Source organism: Pholis gunnellus (genome assembly GCF_910591455.1).
Source record: "Pholis gunnellus genome assembly, chromosome: 23".
NCBI classification, from domain to species: Eukaryota; Metazoa; Chordata; class Actinopteri; order Perciformes; family Pholidae; genus Pholis; species Pholis gunnellus.
The window spans coordinates 574,840-596,411 of NC_136550.1; the positions used below are offsets into that span (position 1 = coordinate 574,840).

At 45.8% G+C, this 21,572-nt stretch overlaps 3 protein-coding genes across 3 annotated transcripts; 2 read left to right on the forward strand and 1 right to left on the reverse strand.

Moving 5' to 3' along the window:
- Nucleotides 1-627: 627 nt before the first annotated feature.
- Nucleotides 628-4,354, reverse strand: cyp17a2 (cytochrome P450, family 17, subfamily A, polypeptide 2; the record flags this gene model as incomplete). Its single annotated transcript, XM_079184548.1, has 9 exons — nt 628-893; nt 990-1,093; nt 1,208-1,377; nt 1,822-2,031; nt 2,138-2,224; nt 2,350-2,579; nt 3,463-3,601; nt 3,720-3,840; nt 4,197-4,354. 9 exons carry the CDS (start codon nt 4,352-4,354, stop codon nt 628-630), a joined length of 1,485 nt encoding a protein of 494 aa, XP_079040674.1.
- A 2,976-nt stretch (nt 4,355-7,330) lies between these two features.
- On the forward strand, nt 7,331-8,821 carry LOC306714790 (uncharacterized protein; the record flags this gene model as incomplete). Its single annotated transcript, XM_079184923.1, has 2 exons — nt 7,331-7,463; nt 7,665-8,821. 2 exons carry the CDS (start codon nt 7,331-7,333, stop codon nt 8,819-8,821), a joined length of 1,290 nt encoding a protein of 429 aa, XP_079041049.1.
- Nucleotides 8,822-13,647: 4,826 nt separating this feature from the next.
- Nucleotides 13,648-20,096, forward strand: LOC306714506 (F-box only protein 41-like; the record flags this gene model as incomplete). The annotated part of the gene is made up of 16 exons (XM_079184549.1): nt 13,648-13,812; nt 13,942-14,403; nt 14,474-14,553; nt 15,592-15,664; nt 15,753-15,962; nt 16,084-16,148; nt 16,760-16,891; nt 16,971-17,143; nt 17,230-17,459; nt 17,667-17,782; nt 17,873-18,025; nt 18,289-18,384; nt 18,462-18,580; nt 18,703-18,861; nt 18,957-19,072; nt 20,034-20,096. 16 exons carry the CDS (start codon nt 13,648-13,650, stop codon nt 20,094-20,096), a joined length of 2,412 nt encoding a protein of 803 aa, XP_079040675.1.
- Nucleotides 20,097-21,572: the final 1,476 nt, after the last annotated feature.

Genomic DNA, 21,572 nt, shown 5'->3' on the forward strand with positions numbered 1-21,572 from the left:
CACTGTTAGATTTGAACATGGTTGCATGTTTTAGAATTAGTTAGCATAGCGTTAGCATGAAGCTACAAAGAAGTGAAGCTGGAACAGCGCAGCCACGAGCTAGCTTAGCGTTAGCTTCTTTACTGTTTTTAGAGATTTACAATGAGTTTGTCAATTTGTAGAAAATGTTCATGTTAGCCGCAGACGTTAGCGACGCTAATTAGCTCTTTACATCATCCATCTTCATTTTACTCTAAATGGAAAATATTTTATGAAACAAATTAAGCTAACTCGTGACAAATTTAGCTACGTATTTTACCTTCACTTTAAAAAATTCCTGAAAAATTATACTAATTTGAAATCCATTTTAACAAATAGAGCGCCGCAGGTATGATGTAATACACGTTAACGTCCAGACGAGGGAGCAGGAAGTGAAACAAATGCTGAGTCATTTCCTGGTTTTAGGATAATGCCTGCAGCTTTTGTAACATTATTTTAGTACCAGTGTAAATGTTTTTTCAAAATAATTTTAAAGTCGTAAAGAAGTTTCTATTCACGTAATTTTTCGGGAATTTTGGATTTTAATGTTATTTTTTATTTATTTGAGCGCGACGACAAAAGGTTTAGGTTTAGCCCCTCCCCCTTTTTTCACTTGGCCCCGCCCTCCCACCCAGCCCTCGGAGTGACGACGACCTTATAAGGTAACGGCTGCAGGACCACGCCCAGCCGCCCCTGCAGGGTGGGCGGGGGGGCGCCGTCCGGCAGCGTGAAGCTCATGCGCTGGAGCAGAGAGGACAGGAAGAGGAAGAGCTCCAGCCTGGCCAGCGATTCGCCGACGCAGACCCGAGGTCCCGCCCCGAATGGCAGGAAGCAGGAAGGGGAGAACCTCTGGCCCTGGTCATCAAGGAAACGATCTGGAGAAGGCGGGAAAACCGGTGGTTTGTGGTGTGTTCAGGTGCAGTTTATTGGAGTTAGATATCTCCGATGAGGTGGTTTTGGTGGTGGTTTACCTGGGTTGAACAGGTCCGGTCTGTCCCAGTGTTGGGGGTCGTGGTGGATCGACCACATGTTGACCAAAACACGAGTCCCACGACGGACGGAGTGACCTCCAATACTACAACAGACATTTACTGTCAACACTTTCTTTTGCGTATAAAATGACAAATAGTCCAAAACCCAGATAGTCACTTCTCATCCCCAATAAAATACCCTGAAGTATCTGAAGTACCTGCTGTCGGTCATGGCGGTGTGGGGGATCAGGACCGGGCTCACCGGGCGGATCCTCATGCCCTCGTTGATGACACAGTCCAGGTACGGCAGCCGGCCGCGGTCCGACGTGGACACCGCCCGCTCGCTGCCCACCTGCTCGTCCAGCTCCTTCTGCACACGCTCCTGCACCTGGAGGGGGCGGGGCATAACAGCGAGGGGGCGGGGCATAACAGCAACGATGATTGTTTACTATCGACAACTACACGGACGGCCATCGACAGTGATGGAGGAAGTAATCAGATCCTTTACTGAAGTAAAAGTACTACAACGCTGTGAAACACTCTGCTACAGTAACACACTAATATCACACTTTACAAATACTCTGTTACAGTAAAGATAGTAAAGATACTAATACCACAATACTACCACTACTAGTAGTAGTGTCATCATTCTCAGTATATAACAGTAGTAGTAGTAGTATTAACAGTACTAGTAGTAGTAGTAGTATCATCATGCTCAGTATATAACAGTAGTAGTAGTAGTAGTAGTATTAACAGTACTAGTAGTAGTAGTAGTATCATCATGCTCAGTATATAACAGTAGTAGTAGTAGTAGTAGTATTAGCAGTAGTACCTCTGGGTGGTGCAGCAGGTAGACCAGGATCCAGAGCAGCGTGGTGGACGTGGTCTCCACTCCGGCTCCGAACGCCTCGGCTGCCGTCATGAGGACGTGGTCGTCTGTGATCGTCTCGTCCTCGGACCCCGAGGACTTCTGACCGCCGTCCGTCTTACCCTTGAGCAAGGCATCCAGAAGGTCACGGGGGTCACCGTCACTCAGCGAGGCCTGGATTCAGACCACAGAAGAGGGGCGGAGCTTCTTACTGGTAAACACACATCTCCATTTATTAATAGAGTAGAGCTGCTCGGTCTGGAGGGACGAAGGACGTTACCTTGTGCTCCTCCAGTTTTCGTGACAGCAGTCGGTCTCTGACGATGATACAGTCCTTCAGTTTACTGAGACACTTGTTGGGAAAGACCTGAGGGACAAGGACAGACTGTATGTGTCTGTACTTCTGTCCTTATTAGGACATTTTAGAACGTGAAGACATTGAAGAAAGGGAGGACATTGAATCGAAGGCGTTCTGTGTTCAGGTGGACGTACCTTCATCCAGGGGTAAATGTCCACCAGTCCTCCTCGGGCAATCGTCTGCACGATGCCGTCATTGTATTGCATCACTTCCTGCAGCTCGGCATCGCCGTGGCGATAGGTGGCGCTGAACACCAGCGTGCACACGACGTTGGTGACGGCCCGGGTCACCGCGGCAGACGGGTCGAAGCCGCGCCGCCCGCCGGACAACAGCTCGGCACACAGACTGTCCACCGAGGACAGAACTAGACAGAAATATGTATTTAATATTATCACATACTGAACAGCTGTTTCATTGAAAACAGATACATATTATATATAAGTATTTCTGGTCCATACTACTGTTTTTATTTTCTCTTGCTATGTTCATTTTTTATACACCAATGCATACATTAACGAGTCCTTCCAAACATTAACGAGTCCTTCCAAACATTAACGAGTCCTTTCAGACATTAACGAGTCCTTCCAAATATTAACGAGTCCTTCCAAACATTAACGAGTTCTTCCAGACATTAACGAGTCCTTCCAGACATTAACGAGTCCTTCCAAACATTAACGAATCCTTCCAAACATTAACGAGTCCTTCCAAATATTAACGAGTCCTTCCAAACATTAACGAGTTCTTCCAGACATTAACGAGTCCTTCCAGACATTAACGAGTCCTTCCAAACATTAACGAATCCTTCCAAATATTAACGAGTTCTTCCAGACATTAACGAGTCCTTTCGAACAATAACGAGTCTTTCCAAAGAATAACGAGCCCTTTCAAACATTAATGAGTTCTTCCAAATAATAACGAGTCCTTCCAGACATGAACGAGTCCTTCCAAACATTAACGAGTTCTTTCAAACATTAACGAGTCCTTCCAGACATGAACGAGTTCTTTCAAACATTAACGAGTCCTTCCAGACATTAACGAGTCCTTCCAAACATTAACGAGTTCTTTCAAACATTAACGAGTCCTTCCAGACATGAACGAGTCCTTCCAAACATTAACGAGTCCTTCCAGACATTAACGAGTTCTTTCAAACATTAACGAGTCCTTCCAGACATGAACGAGTCCTTCCAAACATTAACGAGTCCTTCCAGACATTAACGAGTCCTTCAGACATTAACGGGGTGGAGTACCGATGTCCTGCAGTCGGCTGCTTCCTTCTCCAAACAGAGTGAAGGAGTTGTGGACGAGGCGGCGGTGTAGCTTCCAGAGAGGAGTGTAGTCTGAAAACGCGATGTCTTTACCGCCTCGGGTCAACAAGTCGGTGGTCACCTTCAGAAGAAAGGACGGACGGAAGAGGAAGAGATAGAGATGAAGATAAATGATGACATGTTTTTAAACAGTATCATGTAGTAGAACTTTACTCTCTCGCCCTCTCTGCATGTCTCACCATGCTCGGACGTCCAGCGAAGTCTCTCCCTCTCTGCTGTAGAACCTCTCTGGCGTGGTGATGGTTGTTTATCACCAAAGTGTAGTGAGGACCCAGGTAGAGAGCGAACAGAGACCCGTACCTAGAACAAAACATTAACGAGTCCTCCCAAAGATTAACAAGTCCTTACAAAGATTAATGAGTCCTTCTAAACATTAACGAGTCCTTCTAAACATGAACGAGTCCTTCTAAACATTAACGAGTCTTTCCAGACCAGTTAATGTCTTACTAGTTAATAGTCTTACTAGTTAAAGACTATTAACTAGTCTTACTAGTTAATAGTCTTTAACTAGTTAGTGAGTCTTTCCAAACGTTATTAAACATAAAAAAACACTTCACATGAACTGAAAAAAACATGGTCGTGGTCTCCAGGAAGCTTCCAGGACCACAAACCCTAGAGGAGGGTTCTGGTTCAGGTTCAGGACTCGGCGGTCTTACCTGCGGCTCAGCTGGGTGAAGAGGAGGTGAGGGGGGAGGCCTCCCCCCAACCAGGGGAGGCTGCCCAGGACGGGGAGCCTCGGCAGGCACGGGACGGAGCACCGGGACGGAGGTCCGGAGGACGACGGTCCGGTTCGGTTCAGGAAGAAGACCACCATGGCAACGGTGAAGAAGACGAGGAGGAGGAAGGAGGGAGGGAGGGAGAGAGGGGAGAGAAAGGGAGGAAGAAAGGAGAGGAGACGAGCGAACATGGCTGTGATGATGAAATGGAGGAGAATGAAGAGGGAGACGGAGGAGTCCTGGTTTTATCTCTCCACAGAGAGACCTTGGAGAGGTCAGAGGTCATGTGTGTGTGTGTTACTGTGTGTGAGTGTGTGTGTGTTACTGTGTGTGAGTGTGTGTGTGTTACTGTGTGTGTGTGTTTACGTGTATGCGTGTTTGTGTGTGTGTGAGTGTGAGTGTGTGTGTGTGTTTGTGTGTTACTGTGTGAGCGTGTGTGTTTGCGTGTTACTGTGAGTGTGTGTTTGTGTATGTGTGTTACAGTGTGAGTGTGTGTGTGTGTGTGTGTGAGTGTGAGTGTGTGTGTAAGTGTGTGGGTGTGTGTGTAAGTGTGTGTGTGTGTATGCGTGTTACAGTGTGTGTGTGTGTGTGTGTGTGTGTGTGTGAGTGTGTGTGTGTGTGTTTATCAGACCTTGGTGTTATCAGGCTGCAGGTCAGAGGTCAGAGAGACGACGTCAGCATGTTTAGAACGTCCTTAAGTTTAAAAACAGTCTGTAGTTTAACTGAAGAAGACGAAGTATAAAGTACAAGTACCACCTCCTTACCGCTCTGAAGTACATCACTTGAGTAAATGTACTTGGTTACTTCCATCACTGCATTCTAACATCACTTCACTGCCCTCTGCAGGGGGAGAGCTGCATTGTGGGTAATGTAGGCACCAGGATTTTAACAGGAAAGAAGAATGTGTTGAATAGAAAATAGAGGATATCTTGTGTGTGTGTGTGTGTGTGTGTTAGTGTGTGTGTGTTCTTTGTAACAGGAGGTGGCACAGCGCCATGGCAACAGTCTCTCCTCCCTCGCCCCCGCACATCCTTCCATCCTCCTCTTCCTCCTCCTCTTCCTCCTAACAGTCTGTTCATGAGAGAGACTGAGGGTCTCTTCACCCTCGTCTTCTTCTTCATCTTCGTCTTCGTCGTTGTCCGTTTGGTCACGTGGTTATTTTTTGGGTGCAAACACAAAGGTTGGAGACTCCACGAGGACGTTATGAACACTCAAGCTGCAGTTCCTCTGTTGGCCACTAGATGCTGCTCTGGAAGTGACTTCAGATTAAAGCTTCACTTTAATGTCAGAGTGTCACAAATAACATTATTTATTATTCTTAAGGTGATGTAGCTTTACTGCTCTATTTTATTTTACTAAATTATTTTATTTTATGAAATTATTGTTTTTAATTTACTAAATTATTTTAATTTATTAAATTGTTTTTATTTTACTGAATTATTTCATTTATTTATTTTACTAAATTATTTTAATTTACTAAATTATTTTGATTTACTAAATTATTTAATTTAATTTTACTGAACTATTATATATTTTTTTATTATTTTGACGAGCTGCTGAGCTTCTATTTCCTGACTTCATCTTTTACATAACTCCCTGAATCTGCTCCCGTCTCCATGGCGACAGCATGAGTGTCACATGTGTGTGTCAGTGATGGGTGGCGGTCTCCAGACGAGGACAGACGGTCAGTGAGACAGAGACGGACCCGTCTGTCTCTCATCAGAAGGTCCTCTGGTTATAAATAATCTGTGACGACTGAGATATTAAAAACAGGTTTCTGCTCATTAAATATCATCATCAAAGATATTTGATTCGTTTCTGACGGTTTCTTCTTCTTCCTCTCTCACTGTGCCAAAATGAATGCTTTATTTGTTTTAATGTGTTTTTGGGCCGTTACCATCTTATTTTTTTAGCCGTCGCCATCTTGGTTTGTTGGCCGTCGCCATCTTGGTTTGTTGGCCGTCGTCATTTATTTTTTTCCACTGTAGCCATGTTACCCAGGGGGGGGCGGGGGCGACTCCTCTGGTTGTATAGAAGTCTATGAGAAAATGACTCTACTTCTCTCTTGATTTATTACCTCAGTAAACATTGTAAACATGAGTTTATGGTCTCAATCTCTAGTTTCAAGTCTTCTTCAATACAGCATGATGTTCATTTAGTAAATGATGGTCCATTTAGAGTCACACAGACCATAAAGCAGGGGATGCTTTAGGGGCGGGGCTACACAGTGATTGACAGGTCTCTACCAGTCCAAATATGGTCATTTCCTGTTCACTGGCTGCAAAAGAAACCAAGATGGCGACGGCCAAAACGCAGAACTCGAAGCTTCAAAACGTCCACAAATCAACGAGTGACGTCACGACGACTTCGTACACTTTCACGTCCTACGTCACCTGAAGGCCACTGTAGTTCTCTGACACGCTTGTAAAACTGTGCTGTCTGTTATTATGATTGTTATGGTTATGATGGTTATTATGGTTATTATGGTTATTATGGTATGGATGTGAAACCAAAGCATCACCAACCTGAACTCCAACAGGTGAAGAGAGACACTAGAAATGCATAAACAACCTTCAGATGATGAAACTGGGATCCTCTTTTTTTTTTTATTTCTTCCTCAATAACAACAAAGCCTCTTCATCATGCTCCTCATCCTCCTCTGCTGCAGCCCCGCGTGAACCCTCCGGTTGCATAATCTCTCTCGTGTCGCTCCGCTGCCGCAGTGAAGGGAAACCCAAAAAAAAGAAATCTCGTTACGTGTGCTCTCCCGCCTGTCCTTTTATGGTGCGGGGATACCCGCCGTCACCACCGGAAGTGGCCCATGTTTGGGCAGCTACGAAGCACCGCTGCGGGAGGGAATCCCTCGCGCACGGCACCGACCAATGAGACCGTTAACGGGAGTTACCTAGGAGACGGAGGGTATAAAAACCGGAGAGCGCGAGGAAGCACCAAGCATCTCTCTGCACTAACGGGACTAACCGGAGCACACCGGGAGATAACAGGATTAATAACGGGAGTCCCCGACATTCAACTGATCAATCGAGTTCATCCAGCTCATTATTTTATAAACCGAAATGCTTCTGGAGCGCGAGGACAGCTGCTTCATGTCGGAATTTGAGGACGCCTGCAGCGCGTGGGTGGACAGCGTGGGCTCGAGCCCCATCAGCGACGGAGCTGAGTCCGACGTGGGGTCACCTTTCTGCCAAGGTGTGTGCGTGTAATCAATCACAAATCGTTATTTAATATGTATTCATGATGTGCATGTTTTTGTGCATAATGAGCTGCAGGTGTGAGGTTATACCTTCACACCTGCAAACAGCAACAGGTGGTTATTGATCAGCTGTTTTGCATATCGATCACAGTGATTATGCAACATTAATAACTCCTCCTCCTTCTTCTCTCCTTCAGTTTTCTCTCCGGGAACCGACGCCTCGGACTCGGATTTCTTCTCCGACTTCAGTGACTGCTCGTCCGACACTCTCTCTCCATCTCTCGGCTACACCGGCAGCTTCTTCTCGGAGCCGGAGCCGGTGGTGAAGGCAGCGCCGGCGGCAGCAGCGGAGCTGAGCAGCACCGCGGACGCGATCCTCAACATGATCACAGAGATCGTGGGGATCTGCACCGAGATGGAGCACGAGGACACATCCTCCTCTTCTCCCGCGCTCTGCGCTCCACCTGCGGATCTCATCTCAGAGTCGAGCACCCCCCCTCCTCTTCCTCTTCCTCCCACGGCGGTGGTTTCACACCCGGTGGTTGTTAAAAGCGAGTTCGTCAGCTCCAGCTGCAGCAGCGGGTGCGCACACTCTTCGATGCCCGGGAATGATGCTTCCTACCCGGGCACCGCGGACTCTCTCCTCCCGCTGTCCGCTCTGGAGCAGCAACAGGTGGACGTGTCCGCTTTCCTCGACTCCCTGCTGAGCTCTGAGGCCGGCCAGGGCGACCTGAAGCCCGGCTGCGAGGTGAAGCAGGAGCCGCTGGGTCTGGAGGACTGGCTGAAGAGCCTGATGGCGCCGGTTACCGGGGGAGATTCCGGTAGCTACGTCATCGGCAGACCGGTGGTCAAGACGGAGCTTGAGCAGAGTTTCTCCACCCCCCCTCTCCCCTCCACCCTGGACGTTCATCTCCTCTCCTCCCTCCTGCAGGGCGCGTTCCCGATAGTCAACATCGGCGGCGCGCACGCCGCGTGCGCCCCCAAGCTGTCGCGCGGCGGCAGGAGAGCTCCCGCCAAGAAGAACGGACTGAAAGAGAAACCGTACCCTTGCTCCGTGCAGGGGTGCGAGCGCCGCTTCTCGCGCTCGGACGAGCTTAACAGGCACGTGCGCATCCACACGGGACAGAAGCCCTTCCAGTGCACCATCTGCGCGCGCAGCTTCAGCCGCAGCGACCACCTGACCACGCACACGCGCACGCACACCGGGGAGAAGCCCTTCTCCTGCGACGTGTGCGGCAAGCGCTTCGCGCGCAGCGACGAGAGGAAGAGGCATGGGCGTGTGCACGTCAAGCAGCAGCTACGCGCGCAGATGATGGCCGCCTACTCCCTGGCCCTGAACGCGCCCGGCGTCTGAGCGCGTGCTCCCGTTTTTCCGATTTGGCTGCTGCAGGAGCGAAGTTCACGCTTCCGAATTTTGAACCATCGACCGGTGACGCGTCAGAGAGAGACGTTTCCATGTGACGTCACACTGAGCAGGTGTTTAGACAGGTGACCTGGCCCACTCTCACGGCGCATGCGCGAGTTGACAGTCCCGCTTGCGGGAGGGTGATGGTGGATTTAAAGAGTTCAGGTCTGAGTGTTCCGGTCTGATCCAGGACCAGCCGGTCCGCCTCACGGTGCACGAGACGCTCCTGGTAGTGGACTCTCTCTTAAAGGAGCTTTGTAAAAAACAAACACTTTTTGGACTTTTGTTTCCTGCATGAGGACGTGAAGAACGTGAATGTGTGACGTCAGAATGTCGTGATGTTGCTGTTTTTTAATCCTATGAATATTTAATGACACATATCTCTATTTTTATATATTTCTCTAGTGGTCTACCTCTTTGTGTCGCTCTGTTTTACAATAGGAGAGAGAGAGATTGTATTTATGTATATATTTATAAGAGAGAAAGAAGATTTATCAACATGAAAACTACACGATGTCACTTTTCTACACCTGTGGTGCACTGATGCATTGTGGGAGGTTGTGTTCCCTCGTTATTTTGCATGGAGGATGCTGCTGTCAATAAAACAAGCAAACAAACAACAACGAGTCTGTTTCCTTCATCTTCATCATCATCATCTTCTTCATCACGCTCCTGACATCTTATAACAGGCTGCTGTTGCTGGGCAACAGACGTTGAAGGTTGCGTTGCCGTGGCAACAGCAACATGGGAGTTTTCAAACCAGACATACAGGAAAGGCATTTCAACATCCCATAATATATACATATACATATATACTTAGTATCATCAGTAATCTGCTCACTGTAGTTTGTATTTTTTATATCAAACAGGAAATGACAGAATCTGTTGGGGACTATTTCTTCGTCTTTTTACTGGCGGATGAATCCACATTTTAGCGCCACACAGAGTCACGTTCACGTCACAACATAGACTTCAAACACGTGTTAAACTATAATCTTCATATTCTATGTATAAATAATCTTTATTGACTCTTTATTTGATCACACACGCACACACACACACGCACTCTCACACACACACACACACACACGCGCACACACACACGCGCACACACACACACACACACACTCACACACACACCCACACACGCGCACACACACACACGCACTCTCTCACACACACACACACACACGCACACACACACACGCACTCTCTCACACACACACGCACACACGCACACACACACACGCACTCTCTCACACACACACACGCACACACACACACGCACACGCACACACCCACACACACACACACACGCCTGTGGTCTAGTGCCTCCCAGTGGTCACCAGTCAGTACTACATCTCTTCATGAGTGGTGGTTTCTCACTAAAGTATTGTTCTAAGTACTGTGTTGATGTACTTGTACTTTACTTGAGTAACTAGCCAATAGACTATAAATACATGTAACATACTGCATATATTAAAACACATTTTACTGTACTTTACTTTATACTTTAACTACATTTAGCTGATAATACTTCTTCCGTTAGATTAATTAAAGCAAGGGCCTTTTATTCTATTTATCTTTTTGTTATTGTTATTTTTACTGGTATTACTATTTATTATTATTATTTTAAAATTGTTATTGTTTGTTTTATTATTATTAATATTTAATATTATGATGATTATTATCATAACAATAATTATATATAAATATATATAACTAATTATATAATGATATATAATATATAACAATAATAATAATATTATTTTTTATAAATTATTATTACTTATATATAATTATCATCATCATTACCATTATTATTGTTATTATTATTAAAAAGGAAGGAAACATTCCTACAATATTGTTCTGAAATGTAATTATTTTTGCTCAATTCAAAGAAAAGTTTAAATAAATTGTACTCAAGTAGAAATAAGATTACTTGTGTAAAATGTACTCTGAGTACACATTACTGTTACACATTAGTAAAAAGGGAATATATATATATACCTTTTTAAAGTAGAGGTACAAGAAGTAACTTTAAATGTAATGAAGATATACTTTAGATGAAAACTACTACAAGACAAGTACAATTACAGATGTTCAGAAATGTAAGTTATGAACCAACATGCAGGTATTTTATCGATAAAACACTAACTTTACTAAGTAAAAGTACATTACTCAAGTACTATACTTCAGCACAATACTGAGGTACTTGTACTTTCCATTTTCTGCTACTTTAAACTTTTTACTTCACATTTATTTTAACAACTTTTGTTAGTCTAAAGATTCAGATTATAGATTAATGATCAATAATACAAATATATATTATTATTCTGCACAATGAGTACTTTTACGCTTGTTAATTTCAGTATATTTGATGTACTTTTACTGCAGTAAAACACAGATTACAGTACTTTTTACTTCACAGTATTTCTACTTCTGATTAGATGAATGTAAGCCCCGCCCTCTTCTGCTCCGCCATCACATCAGAACTGGCACGTCACGCGGCTCTTTACGTCACAGGCTGCACGCCGCGAGGAGGGGGCGCGCGGGGCGGCAGTTGGATCTCACACACACACACACACACGAGGCTGCACGCGACAGTCCAGTTCAGAATCGAGCGGACTGATCGATCCGCGCGAGGACGAAATGAGCTTCTTCAGTGGGAAAATAAAAACGGCTGAAACTGACCAACCGACGCAGCGTCACGTGCACGTGCACAGGTGAGAGTTGAGTTATTTACCCGGTAAAAGCATGACGTATTAACCGACTGAGCGGCATGTTAATAAACTACGATATTATTTTAATTTGTTTCAATGATTCGAGCTACAATAAGTCCCGATTCTGCTCTTTAAGGCGGTTTAATGTTTGATTTAAAAACACTAAATGATCACAGAAATAATAATGTGTTACATTTAAATGTGGTCACTCTGGTGGTCAATTAAACTCAATTATTTACGTGAACTTAAGACATTTTTATGTCACTTTTAAATCACAAATTAAAGGAGGAAGAAAATATTTGCTATATTATATGTAATAATATATATATATATATATTATTACATATAATATAGATATATATTATATTACATCTCATAACATATATATTATCATATAAAATATATATTATAAGATACGTAGTAAAGTGGACAAATTTAAATCATGATGACTAAACACCCTCACAGCTCATTCAGTGGCTGGCTAGTTAGCTAGCTAACGTTAGCTTGCTAAATCCATGCTAACGTTACGGTAACGGAGACCACAGGGAGGAGAGCGCAGACGGCTGCTCAGGAGGCGTTTAGGGTTAGCTTGGGTTAGCGCCGGCTAAATTCAAGTAGCTACAGTCCGTCTCCGATAGCTTGGCGTCCGCTCTCCTCCTGGCAGCGTGGTCTCTGAGTGAGGCGGAGGGACCGCGGGTGTTTAAATCTCGTCTCATTCTTAGTCTGATTAAACAGTAAATCCACCATATCGCTATTTTAGCTACGTTAGCTCTGGTGTTTGTTGATGCTACATCGAGGCGTTTGGTCACTTGTGTGGGGATACCCGACCCGAAACCAGCGTTTTAGTTCGACCCACTTGACACGGTGCTTCAAGATCTATTTTGTGAAAGTAGCGTGTGAAAATACATATAAAATGATGGACTTATATATAATATGCATAGAGCCAACCTGATCTCATTAAAGCGTGTAAAAAGCACAACATCTAAAGGAAAGTCTGCGTGTCATGATAACACTTTATTTTTATTTCACGACGTTTGACGTCTCGCCATCTGGTTTAGGCAACAAAACCACTTGGTCAGGTTGAGGAAGAACATAAGCTGGGCTTAAAATAAGTACGAAATCTAGAGAAAATGTTTCTTGAGTACGGAAAACACGTCACAAACATCACTAGCGTAACCTAAAACTAACTCAACAACACTTTAGGACATGTACAGTCAGTTTTCTGGTTATCTACATGGCATAAAAAATTATGCATGAAAAGCAATAACGGCGCTCTTATTGCTCGCTAAAAGACGTACAAATTGGTGAAACCGGGCTGCTAGCGTAGCTTAGCATAAGGACTGGAAACTGGTGGAAACATCTAGCCTGGCTCTGTCTGCTCTAAATCGCTCTGGTTAGCGTGTTATTATTTTTGTGAACTATGTGCCGAACTTTGCCTTCCTACCTTTGGACCGAGCGAAGCTAAGCTAAGTGGCTACTGGTGGTAAACAAACGACGCCATTGTGTTTTGTTTCTAGTTCGAAAGTAGCTCCAGAAAACAGTGAAGTTAGTGTTCAACAGACTGAGAGAGAGACCACGCCCTCACATTTCTTTCTTCCTGCTCATCCATCCATCTTTAAATTCGTCTCTCACACACACACACACACAGTCAGTGGGGTGGAAGATGCATGCTTCACTTAGCGATTAGCCTCACACACACACACGCCCTACAAATGTCAAATCCAACAGGCGTGTGTGTGTGTGTGTGTGTGTGTGTGTGTGAGTGAGATATTCAAACATGTCTGGACACAACTGGCTCATCCAGAAGTGTGACGAGTCGAGCTTTTTGCTGTTTTTAATCTACAGATTTCTCTCTCATTAAATCTTTATCCGCACAAAATTAAATATGTAGCACACACACACACACACACACACACACACACACACATTGACCCAGATTTCTTTCCTTCAGCACACACACACACACTTATTCTAGTAACTCCAGTTACTCTCCTCTGCAGCGTTTCCATTGTTCCTGTTTTATCATCCAGGTCTGCAGCTCCCTGTAGAAACATGTCTTCCTCCTCCTCTTCCTCTTCCTCCTCCTCCTCCTCTTCATCGGAGCTGCCCTACTTCTGCCCTCGCTGTGGCGACGGGTTCCGTTTCTCGTCCGTGCCTGAGCTCCGGGCTCACCTGGTCAGCCGACACACCTACGAGACGCTGCTGGTGCTGTCGCAGGTGTGACTCTACCGTCATAAGAAGCAAAGAAAAGCATCGAATCATCACATTTGAGGAGCTGGAATCAGAGATTTTTAAGCATTTCTCTGCTGTTTTTAGAAGCTGCTCTGACTTCATCTCACGTTTCAGACTCGGGTCAGAAGCTCCAGATCCGGCGCTCTGCTCCCGCTGCCCGGCCGAGCCGTACCCCAAATACAGAGCTCCTCTCTGGGCGTGGAGGCCCACGGCCTCCCCCTCCCTCTGGCCTGCCTGGATCTGGCCTCGTCGGCGGCCTCCGTCCAGCTGCTCAGGGAGATGTTCGGCTCTCCCGCGGGACGTCCCGAGGACGAGCCCTGCACCGCTCTGGAGCTGTTCTCCGGGTCGGGGCTCTCGGTCGGGGTCGGGCTGGAGGAGAGGCTGGGTCTGGGCCTGGATCGCAAAATCGCCCGGACGTTCGCGGAGGTGGAGGAGAGGGTGAACCGCCGCGTGGGTCGGCTGAAGGCGGAGCTCCAGAGGAGGGAGGCGGAGCTACAGCGGGAGCGGCGTGGCGGCGAGCGACTGAAGAGCGAGAAGCGGGAAGTGGAGGAGAGGGCGACGTACCTGTCCAGACAGGTGAGGGCGACTTTAAAACGTGGAGATATAAAACATGAAGAAACATTTGAAACATGTTTTTATCTTCCAGGTCTCTGCTGCCACGGAGATGATGGAGCGACTCAAGAAAGATCTGGAAGGAAAAGACAGAGAGCTGAGCGAACGACAGCAGTCAGTGTCTCTTTACATTTACTGTGAATCCGTACAGACACACACTCAGTACGCTCAAAGCCTCCAGACACACAACAGGCTTTAAGACGAAACACACCATTCAAACTGGAGAGGAACAAATTAAACTCATCTTATAACTGCAGAACTGCAGAACAGGAGCTGCTAATACATCACTCAGCTTGTTTTGCATAAAATGTAAATAAATATAAATGAATATAGCCCACAGCATCCACACTGTACTTCCTGTTTACGTCCCTCAAAACATTACAGGAACAGAAGTACTGAATGTTGTAATATTATCTTTTATGTGATACGTTACGCAGCATGAAGAGAAACAACATGATGCAGACTGAGGACACGTCGTGTTCATTCTGCATCACTGGAGACACACACACACACACACACACACACACACACACACACACACACACACACACACACACAGCTGTGGTTTGCTGTGATGATAAATGGAAGATGGTAGCAGCCCTGAGGGTGTATGTGTGTGTGTGTGTGTGTGTGTGTGTGTGTGTGTGTGTGTGTGTGTGTGTGTGTGAGGTCAGTCACACTGTGCAGTGTGGCTTCACGTTACATATTGTTGTTTTTATGTGACATTTATAATTACCTACATCTAAAGCTCTGTTAGGGGACAACACCACCTAAATATATATATATACATATATACGGTATATATGTATATATATATATAAATATATGTAAAACACTGCACTATGTCATATTTTATAGAGGAGGTGTTGATTTAACTTGAGGCTGTTTTGTGTTCCCATAGACACTAATCACCTCAGAGTAGTAGCTAACTAGCTAACTAGCTAGCTCTGGAGATGGCTAAGCTAACTAGCTAACTAGCTAGCCATCCTCTCCCTTCTGCTCTCCTCCCGCTGAAGTAAAACTAAAATGTGTTCAGAGAATTATTCCGCCTCCACATAAGCTCCGCCCACAAAAGTATGTCATCATGTTCACCAATAGAAACGGGGTCTACACGTGTGTGTGTGTGTGTGTGTGTGTGTGTGTGTGTTTTAGGGAGATGGTGGGCATCGAGTGTTTCCTGAGAGAGACGGCAGAGAAAGAGGCCGAGGCTAAATCCAGACTGCAGGTGACCTCCAAAGATCTTCTATTGTCGTCACACACCATCATATATCTCAGAGCAGTAAACTGAATGTGTGTGTTCATTAATAACTCAGGTGTTCATAGAGACGCTGTTGGAACGAGCCGACCGTGCAGAGAGACAGTTACTGCTGCTCGGCTCACACACACATCACCACCACGACCGCTACACACACACCGACCCGTACGAGGGATACGCACCTGCACCGGGCCGAGAGGGGCGGAGCCTGGACGGCAGCACCGACGACGTCATCGCCGACAAGATGCAGGGAACCATCGGCAACCGGGTGAGAAAAACAAAAAACAATAATTAAAGTAGATTCTCTTCCTGCTTCCTCCAACATCTCCTTCTTCTTCTTCTTCTTCTTCTTCTTCTTCTTCTTCTTCTTCTTCTTCTTCGTCCTCCAGAGGAGTTACAGTGTCTCCGGCTCCTACCGGCTGGGAGAGCAGCTGTACAGCCACCATCACTACAGGTACCTGAACGCATCACCACAGGTACCTGAACGCATCACCGCAGGTACCTGAACGCATCACCACAGGTACCTGAACGCATCACCGCAGGTACCTGAACGCATCACCACAGGTACCTGAACGCATCACCGCAGGTACCTGAACGCATCACCTCAGGTACCTGAACGCATCACCTCAGGTACATGAACGCATCACCTCAGGTACCTGAACGCATCACCTCAGGTACATGAACGCATCACCTCAGGTACATGAACGCATCACCTCAGGTACCTGAACGCATCACCTCAGGTACATGAACGCATCACCTCAGGTACCTGAACGCATCACCTCAGGTACATGAACACATCACCTCAGGTACCTGAACGCATCACCTCAGGTACATGAACGCATCACCTCAGGTACCTGAACGCATCACCTCAGGTACATGAACACATCACCTCAGGTACCTGAACGCATCACCTCAGGTACATGAACACATCACCTCAGGTACCTGAACGCATCACCTCAGGTACATGAACGCATCACCTCAGGTACATGAACGCATCACCTCAGGTCTGCTGAGTGATGTAACACAGTAACTGGTCCTCTCTCTCTCTCTCTCTCTGTCTCCCAGTGGACTAACTGGTCGTATGCGGACCTGGTCTCTGGGTTCAGGTGGGTGGGACGGTGACGGGGGGGCGGTCCACCTCCATCAAGACCTCTACGATCCACCACCCTGGACCAGACGTGACAGAGAGAGGCCGTGGTACGTATGTTTACCTGTCTGTCTGCTACCTGTCTGTCTGCTACCTGTCTGTTTACGTCTCCTCCTCCTGTGTGTCCAGGGTGGAGGATGGAGGATGTGGGAGAACGTGGAGCAAAAGAAACCGTCGGCATTACAGCACTGAAGAAGAGGAGGAGGAAGATGAAGAGGATGTGGAGGAAGAGGAGGAGGGATTCTGGAGCAGCGCTGAGTTGAGGAGGCTGGTCTTCGCCAGGACGCACACACCTGCTTCAGGTGAACTGCGTCTCCATTTAACTGTGTTTGCGATCACTTCCTGTGGCTCCTTCACAATAAAAGCTCAGATATTTTTTCCTCTGCAGAAGCCCCCCCCTCCTCCTCCCGCCACTCCAGCCCCTCCCGTCGTCACGGCGACAGACAGCTGGAGGCGGAGTCCCTGAGGCTGAGGGCGGGGCTCTTCTGCGTGTTTCCTTATATGGACGTGCGCTCCTTGCTGCTCGCCGCCGAGGTCTGCTCCGATTGGAGGTTCGTCGCCAGGCACCCGGCGGTTTGGACACGCCTCCGCCTGGAGAACGCCAGAGTGTCCGCCGAGGTAGAGGAGCATCATCTTCATCATCATACTAATAGCATCATCATCATCATCATATTTAAACACTAAATCTATTCGAGACATTATGATCCGTTATGAGTCACATGACACTCAGGAATGAGTGCGTTGGTTGGGGACTATTTTCAGCGGCGGATGGATCCACATTCAGTGTGTTTCTCTGTGTGTGTGTGTGTGTGTGTGTGTGTGTAGTTCCTCACCACTCTGTCTCAGTGGTGCACTCAGACTCAGTCTGTGGTTCTGAACAACCTGAAGCCTCGAAGCAGACAAGCCGACGAGACGCGAGAGGATTACCACAAGAACACACGGTAACACGGAGCACTGAGGTGTGACAGCGTGAGAGGAAACATGCATTGTGGGTATTGTAGTTGACCTGCCTGTGTGTTTTCCCGTCTCAGCGGCAGTGTGGAGCCGGGGGTGGAGGCCCTGCTGCGGTCAGCAGGGGGCAGTCTGCTCCACCTGTCTGTCTCTCAGTGTCCTCACATCCTCACAGACAGGACGCTGTGGCTCGCCAGCTGCTACAGCAGGAGCCTCCAGATCCTCACCTACAGGTGACTGTTTACCTGTCTGTCTGTTTACCTGTCTGTCTGTTTACCTGTCTGTCTCTCTACCTGTCTGTCTCTCTACCTGTCTGTCTGTTTACCTGTCTGTCTGTTACCTGTCTGTCTGTTACCTGTCTGTCTGTTTACCTGTCTGTCTGTTTACCTGTCTGTCTGTTACCTGTCTGTCTGTTTACCTGTCTGTCTGTTACCTGTCTGTCTGTTACCTGTCTGTCTGTTTACCTGTCTGTCTCTCTACCTGTCTGTTCCTCCAGGAGTTCATCCGATCCTCTCGGTCACGAGGTTCTCTGGGCCCTGGGTGCAGGCTGCAGGAACATCAGCAGCCTGCAGGTGGCGCCTGCTCACCCCTGGTGAGTAAACACAGACTCAAATATTAAATGATATTACTTTTAAACTCATCCATCATTTCATTACTTCTCTCTTTCAGCCAACAACCCACTCGTTTTGGAAACCGTTGCCTGCAGACGATTGGTCGATGCTGGCCACACCTCCACTCTCTCAGTGTGGGCGGAGCCGGCTGTGGGACTCAGGGATTGGCTGCTTTGGGTGAGCGTGTTTTTTGGACGTTTTGGTGCAACGACCTTTGTCGTAAAAAACATAATAGGTTGACTGGAAGTTGCCAAACCTAAATAGTAAATGTTGTGTTTGTGATTGTTGGTTGTGTGCAGTGCACACCTGTGCTCACCTGCAGGTGTTGGAGCTGGAGCGTGTTGCCGACCTCGGCCTGCAGGCGGCGACAGAGCTGTGTAAAGCAGGACTGAAGAGTCTGGAGACGCTGATCCTGACTCACACACCTGTCAGCGGTCAGGCCATCCTCCACTTCCACAGTGAGACACTTACTGTTATTGTTGTTATTATTATTAGTTATAGTAAGTTATACCACTTACATGATGTATAAATACATATCAATGTGTCTCTGCAGGTATGTGTGGTAACATTGGGTCTATAATGGTCGAGGTCGCTGTGGCGGATTACTTTGAAGAGCCGGACACTCAGGAAGCTCAACATCTGTTTGGAGAAATCCTCAACACACTAAAGGTGAGTGAGACAAGTTAAATCCTGCTCTCTGATTGGCTGATTAAAACCACAACATCGTCACTTTCTCGTTGGCTACAAAGTAACAACATCACTCTCTCATTCACTACAAAGTAACAACATCACTCTCTCATTCGCTACAAAGTAACAACATCACTCTCTCATTCACTACAAAGTAACAACATCACTCTCTCATTCACTACAAAGTAACAACATCACTCTCTCACTCACTACAAAGTAACAACATCACTCTCTCACTCACTACAAAGTAACAACATCACTCTCTCATTCACTACAAAGTAACAACATCACTCTCTCATTCACTACAAAGTAACAACATCACTCTCTCATTCACTACAAAGTAACAACATCACTCTCTCATTCACTACAAAGTAACAACATCACTCTCTCACTCACTACAAAGTAACAACATCACTCTCTCACTCACTACAAAGTAACAACATCACTCTCTCATTCACTACAAAGTAACAACATCACTCTCTCATTCACTACAAAGTAACAACATCACTCTCTCACTCACTACAAAGTAACAACATCACTCTCTCACTCACTACAAAGTAACAACATCACTCTCTCATTCACTACAAAGTAACAACATCACTCTCTCATTCACTACAAAGTAACAACATCACTCTCTCATTCACTACAAAGTAACAACATCACTCTCTCATTCACTACAAAGTAACAACATCACTCTCTCACTCACTACAAAGTAACAACATCACTCTCTCACTCACTACAAAGTAACAACATCACTCTCTCATTCACTACAAAGTAACAACATCACTCTCTCATTCACTACAAAGTAACAACATCACTCTCTCATTCACTACAAAGTAACAACATCACTCTCTCATTCGCTACAAAGTTCCTCAAAGAGAACTCAGACTACCGTGAGGTTTTATTAGGACTGGTTTACTGACGGTGTGTCTTTGTTCCTCAGGTTCTCCAGAAACGTCCCGGACTGAGTGACGTCCTGCAGGTCAAAGCTGAAGGACTCAGCTAACCTCAACACACACACACACACACACACACACACACACAAACCTTTTTAAGGTGGAAGTGTAAAGTTAAAAGGAAAACTCCAACACACTACAGGAAAACCAAAACCTTCTCTAAACCCTTTACACAAACTTTATCTCACCCAAATGTGTCACAAACTCTTTTTCTACCAGTTAAGTCTGTTTTTATATAGAACATTCTCTAATGTCAAAACTTCTTTATTGTTTTAAACAATACGGTAAGAAAAAGCTTGATTATTATTGGTCTATAACCTGAACCTCAGCAAAGCCTTTATTCTCCCGAACAAATCCACTTTAACCCTAAAGCTCTTTCCTTGTTCATAAAGTTACAGCTTTACTCCCCTTAAAACAAAAACAATTAGTATTCCTCCTTATCTTTTATTTATCTTCTCTTCAGGCTTTAACAACAGAACAATGTTAAAATCCTTATTCTACCTTAAAAAATGTACTTCTTTTAGTCGTAGAAAACCTTTATTATTACCTTGAGATTTAAATTCAACTTTAGCTTTACACTAAAAACAAGCACAAGCACACAGACACACCAGACTCACACACCAAAGACACCAATCAATCAATCAACCAATCAATCAATCAATCAATCAATCAATCAATCAATCAATCAATCAATCAATCAATCAATCAATCAATCAGATGTGTGGGAGAATAAATCCATCATGTGTCTTTCAACATCTTTATGACTCTTAAAGGTGCTACATGTTTCATTTTAACATCAATAAATCATTTTCTCCTCAGTTTTTACTCTTGTGTGATTAATAAACCACCGACTGTTATTACAGACACCTGAACTAACCACAGACACTCAACTGTCCTACTGTTATTACAGACACCTGAACTCACCACAGACACTCAACTATCCTACTGTTATTACAGACACCTGAACTCACCACAGACGCTCAACTGTCCTACTGTTAATACAGACACCTGAACTCACCACAGACACTCAACTGTCCTACTGTTATTACAGACACCTGAACTAACCACAGACGCTCAACTGTCCTACTGTTATTACAGACACCTGAACTCACCACAGACACTCAACTGTCCTACTGTTATTACAGACACCTGAACTCACCACAGACACTCAACTGTCCTACTGTTATTACAGACACCTGAACTCACCACAGACGCTCAACTGTCCTGTTATTACAGACACCTGAACTCACCACAGACACTCAACTGTCCTACTGTTATTACAGACACCTGAACTCACCACAGACACTCAACTGTCCTACTGTTATTACAGACACCTGAACTCACCACAGACACTCAACTGTCCTACTGTTATTACAGACACCTGAACTCACCACAGGGTCTTATCGGGGCTGAAACCTTGAAGAAGTCGTAGAATGGTGTGTGTGTGTGTGTGTGTGTGTGTGTGAGTGATAAAACAGAGATAAACAGGACGGGGGGGGGGGTCAAGTGTGAAGGTGTGTGTGCAG